The sequence below is a fragment of the Polypterus senegalus genome, chromosome 7 (assembly GCF_016835505.1).
Source record: "Polypterus senegalus isolate Bchr_013 chromosome 7, ASM1683550v1, whole genome shotgun sequence".
Classification (NCBI taxonomy): domain Eukaryota; kingdom Metazoa; phylum Chordata; class Cladistia; order Polypteriformes; family Polypteridae; genus Polypterus; species Polypterus senegalus.
In genome coordinates, this window is record NC_053160.1 from 121,858,499 (window position 1) to 121,874,104 (window position 15,606).

Here is a 15,606-nt window from a genome sequence, read left to right on the forward strand (position 1 = left end):
GCACTAAAGCAGGTGAAGTTGATTCACAATCGCTTATGCTTCTTAACTATCCCAGAAGCTCAATTGTTTTGGTGTTAGATTGTGATAATAAAGTGTTCCCTTACTTGTTTTGATCTGTGTAGTTTGAGTCAGACTGTGGGTTTGGAAATTATGTATTCTGTGGCTTTGTTTTTTCTTCTGTTACTGTTTTCACTTTGAATGTGCGAACTCCGCTTTTATTATTAATTTTTCATGATGGCTAGCACCTCATTAAAAAAAAAAAAAAGTGTAAAGAGGAAGCACAGCATTGACGACTATGAATATGAAAGCGAGGTTACTTCAACAGCAACAGAAATAAATACCAATTTAGTTATATCAGGCCTAATTGGCAATACTTTGACAGTTGAACTGGGAATTAACATCAGCCTTTTCCATTGTGTGCTGTGCATGGAGAAAAAAACATTAAATACAGCCATGGTTCACACAAAGGATTCAGATTATTACAAGAACAGATAGCAAGAAGATATTATTGTCATAGCAGAAATAGAAACAAGCCATCATTTTAAGATTAACTGTTTTTGAAATGTCTCAAATTGTTTCTTACAAGATATCTGAAAAGGTTGCACATAAAATTAAGCCACATACTCTACTACGAAGTTATTTCGCCAGTGTGTAAAAGGTGGTACACACAATGATAGGAAATGAAGCAAAACAAGAAATAAGAATATGTTAACATAAATTTGACTCACCCTGTATTACAAAGAAAATGTATGGAATAAATTTCAGAATTCGGATTTCGCTGTACAAGTTGACAAATCTACGGACATCAGTAACAAAGCACTGCTACTTGCATTTATTAATTTCATTTATGAAGACCACATAATTATTTTTTTGGTAGCAAAGAAATGCTAAGTACTACAATAGATCAAGATATCTTTGATACTTTAATTGCCTACATTGAAAAATAGGAATTTGCATGAAAGTCATGCAATGGCATTTGTATAGATGGAGCTCCATCTATGGTATGTTGTATGGTAGGGTTTACAATGCTTGTAAATTAACAATGTTATCATAACGCTGTTTTACACAGGGAGGTCCTTGTTTCAAAAACATTAGGAATTGAATTAAAAAATGCTCTGGCCAAGTAGTCTAAATAGATAATTTAATTAAAAGCAGGCCACTAAAGATATGTTTACATAGGCAAATTTGTACTACTAATGATTCAAAGTACAAAAATTAAATTTAACACACGGAACTCAGATGGCCATTGATGGGAAATAGCTGTGTTGTACACATGAACTCTGAAAAGAAAACAAATGTTTTTGAATCTGCGTTGTGAATTTTAGATTGTCAGGCTAGAATATTTAGTAGAAATATTTACCCATCTCAATAACCTTTATGCAAGTGTGCAAGGTAAAACAAAATAAAAAAATTCAAACTTCAACAGATAAATTAATTGCATTTTAGAAAACATATACAGTATATACTAATCCCTCCTCGATCGCGGGGGTTGCGTTCCAGACCCCCAAAATAGGTGAAAATCCACAAAGTAGAAACCACATGTTTGTATGGTTATTTTTATATATTTTAAGCCCTTATAAACTCTCCCACACTGTTTATAAATATTCCCTGCACAGTTGTACAGCATAATCTCTTTGTATTCTCTTAGATATTAGGGAAGATTCATTGAAATTATGTATATAAACACACTATTTATATACAGTAAAACCTAAATATTATTTTAAAGATATTGAGTGTCTCCGATATCACATATGTTACAGCCATTACGATAGACATGCCACCAGCAATAAATACGTACAATGCAAGAAAAATAGTATACAGTAAATGTGTGTACAATGACACTAAACATATGTACATGTACTAAGTACTGTAAGTAGAAAATTAATTATGGTTACTCACCAACAATGACACGATGACTTGTCCGATAACAATGAGTTTAATTTTATTGCACAACAAAGGAGAGCGTTACAGCTCTTCTAAAGGAGCCTCTTCAAGCGATTGTGTAGCACTGCCGTTGTTCTTCTGGCAGTCTTCAATCCAAATCCCTAAAGCAGATTCAATCCAGACTACTGCCTTATTACATCCACTTACAACTCGTTTTGGACCCTGGTTAAAAAGAAACTGCGTCCATAGATCTTATATTCCTTTCCTACTTTTTAAATAAAAAGAATCGTAACCTCATTGATGCTGTAATGGCGTCCTACAGCGGTGTAGCTTTTCCCTTCCTTCAACAAATCCAAAACGTTTACCTTTTCGGCAATCGTTAACATCTTCTGTTGGCGCTTGGGCACGGTCTCTGAAGCAGTAGCAGATCGTTTTGGAGCCATAATGAAGGGCTTGACTATGCACAAAGATAAACACTAAAGTACATACATACATACATACATACATACATACATACATACATACATACATACATACATTACATACATTACATACATACATACATTACATACATTGCTCACAAAAATTAAAGGAACACTTTAAAGAAACACATTAGATACATCAGATCTCAATATGAAGTTGGATATCTATACAAATAACGACAGGGCAATGTCTTAGGAACAAAAGGATGCCAAGTCTTTTAATGGGAAATAAAGGTTTTCTGCCTACAGAGGGCTCAATTGTGTAGAGACCCTAAAATCAGAGTGAAATGAACATGTGGCAGGCTAGTCCATTTTTTCAAAAACTCAATTTCTGCTACTCAAAATGTTTTTCAGTATCTTGTGTGGCCCCCACGAGCTTGTATGCATGCTTGACAACGTCGGGGCATGCTCCTAATGAGACGACGGATGGTGTCTTGTGGCATTTCCTCCCAGATCTGTATGAGGGCATCCCTGAGCTGTTGTACAGTCTGAGGAGCAACCTGGCGGCGCCTAATGGACCGAAACAATGTCCCACAGATGTTCTATTGGGTTTAAGTCAGGGGATCGTGAAGGCCATTCAATTGTTTCAATTCCTTCATCCTCCAGGTACTGCCTGCATACTCTTGCCACATGAGGCCGGGCATTGTCGTGCATTAGGAGGAAACCAGGACCTATTGCACCAGCGTAGGGTCTGACAATGGGTCCAAGGATTTCATCCTGATACCTAATGGCAGTCAAGATGCCGTTGTCTAGCCTGTAGAGGTCTGTGAGTCGCTCCATGGATATGCCTCCAAGATCATCACTGACCCACCACCAAACCAGTCATGCTAAACGATGTTACAGGCAGCATAATATTCTCCACGGCTTCTCCTGACCCTTTCACGTCTTTCACATATACTCAGGGTGAACCTGCTCTCATCTGTGAAAAGCACACAACGCCAGTTCTGTTTTTTTCACGTAAATTTGAATTGATTGTTGAAAAGTATGAAGGTGGCATGTGTATCCGGGACATGGCTGTTGCATACCATTTGCCGAGAACGACAGTACCTACAATTGTGAAAAACGGATGTTATTAAAAAGTGAGGTAAAATTTTCATTTATTTCATCTAATTGCTTTTGTATTTATCTATTTTAGTATTAAGCAGTATTTAGATTATTTTATACAACCCCATCAATTTATAATATGCCAATAGCAATAGGATTTTTTTTCATGGGAACAGATTAATCATTTTCCCATTATTTCTTATGGGAAAAATTGGTTTGGTACAAGTCCAAGGACCTGGAACGGATTAAGGACGTATACCGAGGTTCCACTGTATATACATACATACATACATACATACATACATACATACATACATATAACACAAACACATATATATCAAATCCTTCATCACATTCAGCACAGGAAGCTAGTCCTTTCAGCAGTTAAGCTTTAAAATAATTAACGGGCAACATTAAATATAGGTCCAGCAGACTGGCCTGAAAACAGGTTAACATACCTGTTAAGTCTCAACGCCAGGTGCTAGGTCTAGAGCAGTGAAAGGCAACCTTTTTCGAGTTGCGGCGCACAAAGTCCAGAAATTTTCTTTCGCGGCGCACCTGAGGGACTGCCCATAAATAAAGTCGTGATGACACAATCTATGGACAATCGCCAATAAAAACAGTTAATTTTACAAGTTTGAAAGACATTTTATTAATAAAGGAATCAAAAGATAAATCTTAAATTTAATTAATGTGCACGTTGAGATTGTTTTTCAGCACATATGAGACTGATGCGAGGATCAATTTTCGAAAGACGGATGCACATTTCCTTGTCGATCATTTAAAGTCTCTCATGTTTCTCAGACTTCATTTCCGTAAGTGTTCCGTTATCTGTTTTTCCAATATAAAATATTTTTTTAAACATTATCTTTTTAATCAACCAAAAGTTCAAAAACACTAGCAATTTTAAATATTTTCCAAAAGTTTTCGCGGCGCCCCTAGAAAATTCCACGGCGTACCGGTTGCCCGACAATGGTCTAGAGATTTGGAACTGCAAAGTGAACCATAAGGACACTAAGGTCACCACTCCCAAGTAAAAAAAATATACTTAATTGTACTAAAAATATACTTTAATATCAGAAAGTAAATTTCTAACACATTATTGTTTTTGTGTGCTAAAAATAAGTGCAAAGAAAATATAATACAAATTAACTAATTAAAAATACATTGAGTACTTCAGTGTACGTAACCTAATATGCTAATTTGCACTAATACTTAAATTGATATTAAGTGTACTCAGACAAAGTGTACTACCCGTAAAATATATAAAAATGTGTTATTAGTGCATTACTTAATACTGTGCATGCTTTAAATATAAGTTCAATTTTGTTATTATTAAAAGCGACCGGGCTACGGTTTGAATTTAGCCTCTTTGTGCTGGAAGCTCCCCTTATGAAAAATATATTTAGCCTCTTTGTGCTGGAAGCTCCCCTTATGAAAAATGAATTTAGCCTCTTTGTGCTGGAAGCTCCCCTTATGAAAAATAAAATCTATATATTTTCTTTTTTTTTTTTTAACCATCTTAAAGCAAGTAATTTACTGTTAATATTGGCAATGTACACATTTTCTAAACCTGCTTATTTTAATCAAACTCAAGGCTCAACTGAGGTAGGAACAAGGTAAAATCCAGTTGCCGGTTTACTGTACATATACACAGGCACATATACTTACAAAAGCCACTTAACCTAACAAGATATGTTTGAATGACAAGAGTGAGCTACGGTTAAATTTGGAAGCCCACACGACAGCTTGGAGTAAAAAATAAAAACAAAACAAAAAAAAAAAAAACAAAAAAGACCACCCACCAACAAGTATAACTACTACATTGTCATCTCACACAAAATAAATAATTTTTCAAATCTTTCAAAAAGAAAAAACGAATACCACTAATTGTTTAAAATTTACCAACTATAGGAGAAAACCTTTTACTAAATATTCAAGTGTCAGTTAGCATGGAAAATGAACTTTAACTAAAGAAGAGCAACCAGATTTGTTTAAGTAAAATGTAACAATTGTTCATTACACTAAAAGTAATTTTATTACTACTACTTTAAAATAAAAACAAGCAAAAACTGAAAAGTCTATAAACAGAGAAAAAAACTCCACTACTTGTTTTAAAACAGAGATTAAAAACTAAAATGTCTGAATCATACCAAAATTTACTAGAAAACTACTTACAAACATTTTGGTAAAGATGAAACTCATTTTTCCGGGTAAAAGTCTAACACTAAAATATGCCTGAAAGAGCTTGCAGTCTTACAATGGCAATTCAATGGAATATTCTAATACATATCTCTCTCTCTCTCTCTCTCTCTCTCCTTTCACTTGAGTACAGGTGACTTTAAGAATGCAGAATATCTAGTTATAAAAATAACTACAAAGTGTGGGTGTAGCCACAAAATGCATCCTTCACAATTTCTTCATGAAACCATTTTAAGTACATTTAAAAAGTAACCAAAACCATTAAGTGAAAGAATTTGGTAGAAAAATTAGTCATTTTTTGTTAAACAGTTAAAACTCAATGGTATACAATTGGGGCAGGTAAATTAATGAACATGAAAAAAGAAGTGGAGGAAGTTGGGGGAGGTATGGATGGTGGAAAATATGCAATTCAAACTTAACCAGAATAATAAACCCAGATAACCTTTAATGGCAGATTAGAGTAATCCCCAGGGTAATTCAAGATAATTATTGCATAAACCTCACCATGCTGATCTCCCACGTTAGTTTTACTTCAAAATGGACCAGTACCTCTGTTTTGTCATATACTAACACATGAAATGCAATATTCGATAAAAATGAAAAAGGATGACCAAGTAGCTATAAAGTGAATATTTGACACCAAGTCGCAGATGGGATGTTTCCTCTAAAATATTCCTCAACTTCCTCCAGAAACACATCCTGAAAGTAAAAGGTAAATTCTCTTGTATAATAATTTAGTCAAGGAAATAAAATGACAAGGGAGGAAAAAAAAACTATTTAGAAAGAACAAAAATATAATATTGTAGGACTGCTGCATAGGAACAGAGCAGGGAGATTGAAGATTGCAGTGGGGATTTTAGAAGTCATACTGCTACCAAGAAAAAAAAAAAAGTCAAAACACATAAGGAAGCTGTGTTTCCTATACTTATTATGTTTGGAACATAAAACGCCCCAGCTCCAGCTCCAGCTCCAGCTCCAACCACCTGTGACCCAAAAATAAAGTGGATGTGCCTTTAATGTGTCCATTTCTGGAAGGCAACTGCTAGTATGGCTTTCAACAACTAGTTATTAATTTTCTGAAGCTGATATTTAAGACTGCCATGTCAAACAGAAGCCTGTTCCAGCAGGAGTACACACAAGATAGCATGAACTACTAGTCCTGCAACAACTGATAAAAGTCATCAGTAACAGAAGAGTAACGTTAATCACATTTTGTGGTATGGCAGATATGGATGACATAAATTAGGTAGAGGGTAAGACTAAAGAAATCAAAGGTGTGATGTTGAAAGGACTCCTGCAAGAAATCTTTGTCTTACAAGATCTATATAAATAAGCTCACTCAGTACGGGAGCCCGACCATTAGCAACTGAAAAGAAAACGTATGGGAATTCCTCTCATTCACACAAAGATAATCCGGAAGCATTCCTAATATCACTTTCTGCACTGCCAGGTGTACATTTTTAACTTTCATAAGAATGTGAGTCATCAGCAATATGCAAAACTTCCTTGAAGAGTATTTATTTTTTACAATAGCAGCGATGACGCAGTTCATCTCATGGTCTATTCTGCCACCTAGTGGACAAAAGTCAAATAATAAACTCAAAAATTTGTTGGTGCTTTTCAATGTGTTCAGCCTTTAAACCACAACCAAGCACTGCTCATCACTTGTCCAATACAGTCCCCACAGTGAAGCATGGCGGTGGCAGCATCATGCTGTGGGGGTGTTTTTCAGCTGCAGGGACAGGACGACTGGTTGCAATCAAGGGAAAGATGAATGCGGCCAAGTACAGGGATATCCTGGACAAAAACCTTCTCCAGAGTGCTAAGGACCTCAGACTGGGCCAAAGGTTTACCTTCCAACAAGACAATGACCCTAAGCACACAGCTAAAATAATGAAGGAGTTGCTTCACAACAACTCTGTGACTGTTCTTGAATGGCCCAGCCAGAGCCCTGACTTAAACCCAATTGAGCATCTCTGGAGAGACCTAAAAATGGCTGTCCACCAACGTTTACCATCCAACCTGACAGAACCGAAGAGGATCTGCAAGGAGGAATAGCAGAAGATCCCCAAATCCAGGTGTGAAAAACTTGTTGCATCTTTCCCAAAAAGACTCATGGCTGTATTAGCTCAAAAGGGTGCTTCTACTAAATATTGAGCAAAGGGTCTGAATACTTGGGACCATGTGATATTTCAGTTTTTCTTTTTTAATAAATCTGCGACAATTTCAAAAAATCTTTTTTTTGGTCTGTCAATATGGGGTGCTGTGTGTACATTAATGAGGAAAAAAAATAATTTAAATGATTTTAGCAAATGGCTGCAATATAACAAAGAGTGAAAAATTGAAGGGGATCTGAATACTTTCCGTACCCACTGTAAGCTATTTCCATTTCAACATAACATTGTGCTGTGCATACACTGAAAGAAGTAATAAAAGATGTGTTGAAAGATCATCATACAACTACTCTCTATTGCCAAGTTAATGCTGGCACGCATTGCAGCCAAAAACCCTTTAAAAAGATGCTATTCTACAGAGGTGTGTTGGAAAAGGAGTCATTTTGGATCAAGCATCATGCTGAGAAGACACATGTGTTTGCTTAAACTGACGATCTAGATAACAAAAACATGTCACTAATTTAAAGCCATTCGGCACAAGTGACAATTAGAAAGTCTGATTTCTCACACTTTTACTGTCACCAGGAAACTGCAATCTGACGATTTAAACAAAAAATTTTCACATAGAAATTAGAATTAATTGCTGATGGCCATATAAAATGAGTGTCTGTTGTTGGATAATGGAATCCTGACAGATGCTATTTAAATCAATCCCATGAACCAATTTTGTATCAATAAATCACCTAAAGGAAAAGAGGCACTCTTCGAAGTAGTCCTTCACATGAAAGGGTTAAAGGTACTACTTGTAACTCCTGAACCGCAAGACAGAGAAGCTAGAAAAATTTGTAACTTAGAATCACCTTCTTCAAATGACAAATTAGACTTTGAAGCATACCAGGACAAAATGGGATGTTTAAAAGAAAAGTTATGCTGCAGAAGTATGGAAAAACAACCAGTACATGTTCAAATACAGAAATTTTGCCAGCAGTTTTAACAGAAGTGCAAAAGTATAATCACTCATGGAAAATAACTACAGAAGAAGTCATCCCTGCTTGTCCAAATGTTTCTGTGATGTAGCTAGAACTGTAACAGCAATGTCACCCACCCAAGTCAGAGATTGAAGACTGTTTTCTACAGTGAAATGAATCAGATCAGAATTAAGGATTTCTATAAAGGAAGATCTGGCAGAAGCAAATTTAAGTTTTGCTTTAACCCCTATTCTGTAAATACAATGTTTCTTTAATAAACTTTGTATGGATAATCATTAATCTTTTACAAAGTTGTTTCTTTATACAATTTGATATGATCTTTCTTTTTCCTTTCACTTAAGGTGTATATTCAAATAATGCTTTTATGTTGAAAAGGAAGGGCTTTGTAACTAATTGAGCTTATTTCTTTTAAAATGATAATTTCTTAAATTGTGCTCAATTTTTTACTTAAGTTTTAACTTTGAATTCTTTGTGGTATGTACTTTAGATTTTTGAAGTAGTAAATATAGTCCTCATTTTCTTTTATAGAATTTTTATAGTTTCACTTATACAATACAATTTAATTTTAGTATAGCCCAAAAATCACACAAGAAGTGCCGCAATGGGCTTTAACAGGCCCTGCCTCTTGACAGCCCCCCAGCCTTAACTCTCTAAGAAGACAATGAAAAACTCCCAAAAAAACCCTTGTCGGGAAAAAATGGAAGAAACCTTGGGAAAAGCAGTTCAAAGAGAGACCCCTTTCCAGGTAGGCTGGGCATGCAGTGGATGTCAAAGAGAAAGGGGTCAATACAATACAGAATAGGTGAGGGTTAGTATCAAATTATAAATATCGTGTTACTTATGTTTTAGTGCTAATGACTAACAACAGAGATGCAGTCTGTACAGTTAATCAGCAGCTCTAGTCAGGATATGCTAAACTGAAGTAGTGAGTCTTTAGCCGGGACTTAAAAGCTGAGACCGAAGGGGCACCTCTTATAGTAGCAGGCAGACCATTCCACAGTTTAGGGGCAAGCTCTACCTCTCACTGTTATTTTATTAATCCTTGGAATCATAAGCAGATCGGCATCTTGAGATCTTAATGTGCGCTCTGGTTTGTAAGTCATTATAAGTTCAGACAAGTAAGCCAGACCTTGGCCATTTAATGCTTTATATGTTAAAAGGAGGATTTTGAAATCTGCTCTAAACTTAACTGGGAGCCAGTGTAAGGATTTAAGAACCGGAGTTATGTGTTCGTATTTTCTTGTTCTTGTAATAATTCTTGCATCAGTATTTTAGATTAACTGCCTGTTGATAAAAATATAGCCACTTTTTTTTTCATTTTGTAAGTTTTGCCCTATATTTAATGTTGCTCAAAGTTTGTAACATCTTTAATAAGATAAAAAGCCACAAAACATAGCTACAACCTCCAAAACCAAACTTTGCCAGGTTAGGGTGCTAAAAAGCAGCTTAAAGGTTCATGTTGTTAGTTATGTGATGGCCTTTTATCTTGTATGTTCTGTGCTTTCAAACAACACATTAAATATAGTAGTCTGATTACAAATAGAGGAATTAAAGTCGCTGCTACCATAAATTAAGGAGTTGGAGTTAAAGGTTCTGTGTACCAAGTCCTGAAAGGATGTAATGTGAAAGATGATGGTCCCAGATTACATTTTATTAACATGAAATTGTTTGCAATGATAACTACAGGACTTTCAGGATAATAACAAAGCCGTCTTTATATTTGAGGCTCTGATATTTGCAAGGAGTAAATGATTAAAGCTACGAATCATGTTTGTTTTAGGTCAGTCACTCAAGTCTTTGTTGCCTGTAGAACTGCAAAAGTAAAATGGGGTACTTCGATAAAACTATTAAGCTAACAAAACAAAGCAAGGTTACAGGGTAGACAACACTAAATATAAGAAAAAAAACAGCTGAAATATATCAGTAATAATTTTAATGTGTGAAAACTGACACACCATTACAAACTGAATGAAATAACTCTTTCACTTTTAACACAGCCTTCTAAAATGACAAAAATATCAACTGAATAGTGAGAGAGAAGCCATCAGGAGGAAACCTCACCTGTGACCTTGTCACAAAAAACAACATCCCAAGTATGCAAAACATCATCTGCATAAGATAGACGATAAAAAAAAGAGCAGCATTTCAAGAAAAGCACACTTTGGCAACTATGAAGTACATAGGTGGATTTATCATGTTTTGGGGTTGTGTGGCAGCTACTAGCACAGGAAACACTGTAGAAGTACAGGAAGAACAGATTACACTAAATATCAACAAATCCAGGAGAAAGTCAGAACTCAAACAAAATAAATCAACTTGGCATTTAAGGAAGTGAATTTGCATAATAAAAAAGAAATATAGAAAAAAGAAAATATATTTGCTGTCCACTATTTTGAAAATAAAAATAATCATGGCTGCAACATGCAAAGTGAGACTGTATGCTCTAAAAACACTGAAGTTGGAAGTTTGTTGGCTTTATTTTTGTTTCATTACTATTACTGGCACAGTGAATGAATTACTACATTGACATTTATATTGTATTACAAAACTATTAATGCACATTAAAATGTGGATAAGCTGAATGACAGGTAAATGTTTGAGATAGTATTGTTTAAGAGACTAAATTCTCTTTATTATGAATTTAACATGATTAAAAAACAGTAAGAAAACAAAAAACACATACCACACTATGCAAGGCAAATGTACAGTAAAGAAAATTTGACACTGAATGATCTTGGCCTCTCTAAGTTTTTAAAGGAACACAATAACAATGAGGTAAACGATCAATGAATTTCACCATTAATTTTTGAAGTAGTCATGGACTATTAAAGACACTTTGAATCCTCACAGATTCAGGAGACTAGATTCGAGTCCAGGCTCCACCACCTTAAGTTTTGCATTTGTGCTGCAAGTTCTCCCCATATCTGCATTGCTTTTTCACATAGCTACTGTTTTCAAGCACTACACTGAATCCACACAATTTAAGTGATACATATGCATATGAAGTGTAGTGTAGGTATGCAGGTGTACATTTAATTATGCATGTGCGGATAAGTAAATTTAATCTGCACAGTTTAGAGTCATAGGAAAGGCAGTGATCATCACAGTAGCACTAAGTGTAAGGCAGGAAGCAGCCTACTGCTGCCGGTAACATCAAGCATGCATGAGGATGGAGAGGGGAAGAAAGTATTTAACGTGCAATCAAAGGTCATCAAATCAACAGCCCCCAGGCCCTTCAATTTTTTTTTATCTGGGTAGTCCGAGTAAGACTGCTCACATAAAAAAAAAAATCACAAATGGTGCTAAAACCTTGATCTCTGAAAATCCTAACTAAGTGCCTGCTCTGTGCTGTTAAAACATCTGTACCAAACTTACTAAACCCTAACCTGATTAAAATTTACTGTATGCATATGACTTTTGTTCAGTTGCTGTTGTCTACATCTTTCCTTCATATGCATGCCTAATGATACCAGCAGCAACAGATTGCTTCTTGCCTTACATCTAGTGCTGCTGTGATGATGACTGACTTCCTGTGACATTAAACAAGGCCAATTAAAGTTATATCTCAGCACATGCAGAAGTTAAATACATACCTATGACTTTGGTTCAGTAATTGTCACTTGATTGAACATATGTACATAGCTAATTTATTCTTCAATAGCCATCACAGGATTTCCAAAGCATGCAACACCAGGCAATATCTTTTAAATAAACAATGTGAATTGCTAAATAATGCAATCAGTTTTTTGACTGGCAGGAATAAGCTTCACATATTGATATAAAAAAAAAAATTATTGCACTATCCAATATTGGTTGATGGAAATTTATAGTAAGACGTGTTAACATCTATTCATTTTCCCAGCCCACTTATGCAGTGTCTGGGCAGAAAGCACCTATACTAGCAGTCATCGAGAAGAAGGCATAAACCACACCTGGACAGGAGGGTACTAGTAAATCCCAAAGTAAGCACACACACACACACTCTAGAGCCATTTTAGCAACAGCAATTCACTTAATTAGCACTTCTTTGGATTGTAAAAGAAAACTGGAGCAAAAACTCCAAAACATCATAAATTAAGAGCATCCATCTATCCATTTAATGATCATGGGGAGCTGCTGCCAGGGAATGCAAGCAGAAATCAACCTTTGGAAAGGCAGGCATCAGTCTCTGGTTATTTTAGAGTATAAATCCTTTGGAATACTATTACACAAAAAACACAAGGTCTTAACCACACTCTCTACATTGACATGGATTAACAACATATTATTTAATATTTCATTAATAATGAGGATACACAGTCTTTTAAATTACACTGATACATACCTTTAATTCACATTTGCTTGGTTACACACTCGCTAAGCAATTTAGGAACTCAGCCAATCATGCTGCAGCAGGACAATGCATAAAAATCATGGAGAAACAGGTCAGGAGCATCAGTTAGAATTCACATCAAACACTAAAATATGAGAAAACAAATTTGCTCAAAAGTAATTTCAACCATGGCATGAATGTTGGTGCCAGGCAAGCTGGTTTGAATACTCATGTAACTGCTGATCTCCTGGGATTTTCTCACACAACAGACTCAAGAGTTTACTCAGAATGGTGCAAGAACATCTAGTGAGCAGCTGTTCTGTGGGCGGAAACACCTTGTTAATGACAGAGTGCAGAGGAGAATGGCCAGACTTATTCAAGCTGACAGAAAGGCCATGGAAACTCGGACAACCACTCTGTACAACTGTGGTGAGGAATGCACAACACATCAACCTTGAGGTGGATGGGCTAGAAGAGTTAAGCACAGCCAAGAACAGAAAGCTGAGGCGGCATAGGGCACAGGCTCACCAAACATGGACAGTTTAAGACAGGAAAAACGTAGCCTCAATGTTGATTTCTGTGGAGGCACACAAATGGTGGGGTAAGAATTTTAGTTGCCAATAGCATGCATGCATACAACTTGCCTTGTGTTAACAGACCAGGCTAGTGGAAGTGGTGGTGTGGGGAATGTTTCCTGACACACTTAGAGCCTGTCAAAACCAATCTATCATCTCTTGAATGCCACTGCCTATTTTAGTATTGTTGCAGACCATATGCATCTCTTCATGGTCACACTCTACCCACCTTCTAACTACTACTTTCAGCATGATAATGCACCACGTCACAAGGCAAAAGTCATCTCAAGCTGGGTTCATTAATATGAAAAGAAGTACAGAGTTCCTCCCAATCACCAGATCAGCTTTGGGTTATGAAAGGTTGAGGAGATTTGGCACGCAAATATGTAAGAGATAAATCTGCAGAGATTGCTTGATGCAATTATGTCAACAGAGACCGAAACCTCAAAGGAATGTTTCCAACATCTGGTGGAATCCATGCCATGAGAGCAAAGGGAGGACCTACCCAGTATTAATATTCATAATATTTTTCTCAGTGTGTATATTTAGTAATTAAATAAAGAAATGATAAAATATGGGCACAACTTTCCAATTCAAAATGTATAATTAAATATTCTGACCAGATTTGAATTCTTCAGACGTCTGCAGGAAATTAACAGTTTTACCAAATTAAACAATATTAATGAGGCAAATTCATTCTTCTGCCTTTTACGTAGGTCCACCAGAGAATGAATAAACTAATTCTGTAAATATTCAGTATACAGTAACCTAAATATAAAACGTACTGTTAATCTTAAAATCTGCTTTACTTGCACAGTAATTTAATATGGAAGAATACACAAATCATGGCCAAGGGGTTTTATAAATAAGCTGCACTTATTGCTAGCATGTGCCCTAAAACAACCCGGTAAATCTACTGAAATTAGTAACTTGAACATTAATGCCTGACTGACCTGAACTTTACAGATAAATGCAATGTTAAGGATACCTAGGAGGATTCTCACCATGAAGCAAGAAAAACAGTAATTGCGCGGATTTGCAGCTCTGCCTCTTATCGTGATTAAGACTCATTCATATTCATATCTCAAAAATAACGCTGCGATTTTAGGAGAACGCCACGTCACCACCGCAAATGCCAGAGTGGCCACAAGGTTATTTCACTTAATTATGTACATGTACAAGAATCAATGATCCATACTTTATATACGTTTAATCTTTTCTATCGCCCTAATTGTTTCACTAATTTTAAGCAAATGCATTCTTGCAGGAAAAGTAATGGGTGTAACCCCAAAATACAATCTGAAAAATACAACCGCTTATTACTAAGCTTCCTCTTTCAGTTTGCCCAACTACTGCCCTGATGATTGACTCTGCTATGGGATGCGACGTCAATACACCAGATGCGAAGTGTCAAAGTTTCATTAACAACAGCCACTGTAGTTTGGCTTCTCATCAAACTACACTCAGCATACCAAATTCTTGCCAGTAGACACAGTAGCTAAAACTGCGACTGCGCCATCCACGCCCAACGTACACTCACCCAGTTCGGTAAGGTGTGATTTAGTTTTGCTTTCTTGTGCAAATTGACAGCCGTTTCCATTCCGTCCCGTTATCTTCAAGACAGGAGTACTTCGCACCTCAGATTTCCCTGCCTCTTTTGCTGGGTAGGATTCACGCTACAGTTTAGGCGGAAGGAAACGGTCAATGTACCGGAAGTGGCGTATTTAACTTGTCGCATCAACCGCTGCTAGTTTCCATGACAACACGTGAAGACAGATGGTTGTAATTAATTTATACGAATAAGCTCACATTAGTTACTCTTTGCTTATGATCGCAATAATTCCTTTATAACTATCCAAAAACGTATAATTTACGTTTTCCTTTTTCTTCCACTCACTATGCAATGTCTTTTCCTGTACATAATACGACTCACTTTAGTTCAGTTAGTTTTGTTCAGTAGGTCTATATAGAACAGTAATGTTCTAAAATAACGTTGACGGGATT

At 36.1% G+C, this 15,606-nt stretch overlaps 1 protein-coding gene across 2 annotated transcripts in view; it reads right to left on the reverse strand.

Moving 5' to 3' along the window:
• papss1 (3'-phosphoadenosine 5'-phosphosulfate synthase 1) overlaps positions 1-15,295 on the reverse strand; it is a 109,345-nt gene extending 94,050 nt beyond the window's left edge. Inside the window, exon 1 of one of the 2 annotated variants that reach the window (XM_039759216.1) lies at positions 15,143-15,295. In XM_039759216.1, coding sequence (XP_039615150.1) covers positions 15,143-15,202 — 60 coding nt within the window. In that variant the 5' untranslated portion in view covers positions 15,203-15,295. Of the gene's footprint in view, positions 1-5,588; positions 5,659-15,142 lie in introns of those variants that run through there. The other variant, XM_039759217.1, reaches the window with a different exon arrangement.
• Between the last annotated feature and the right edge of the window lie 311 nt (positions 15,296-15,606).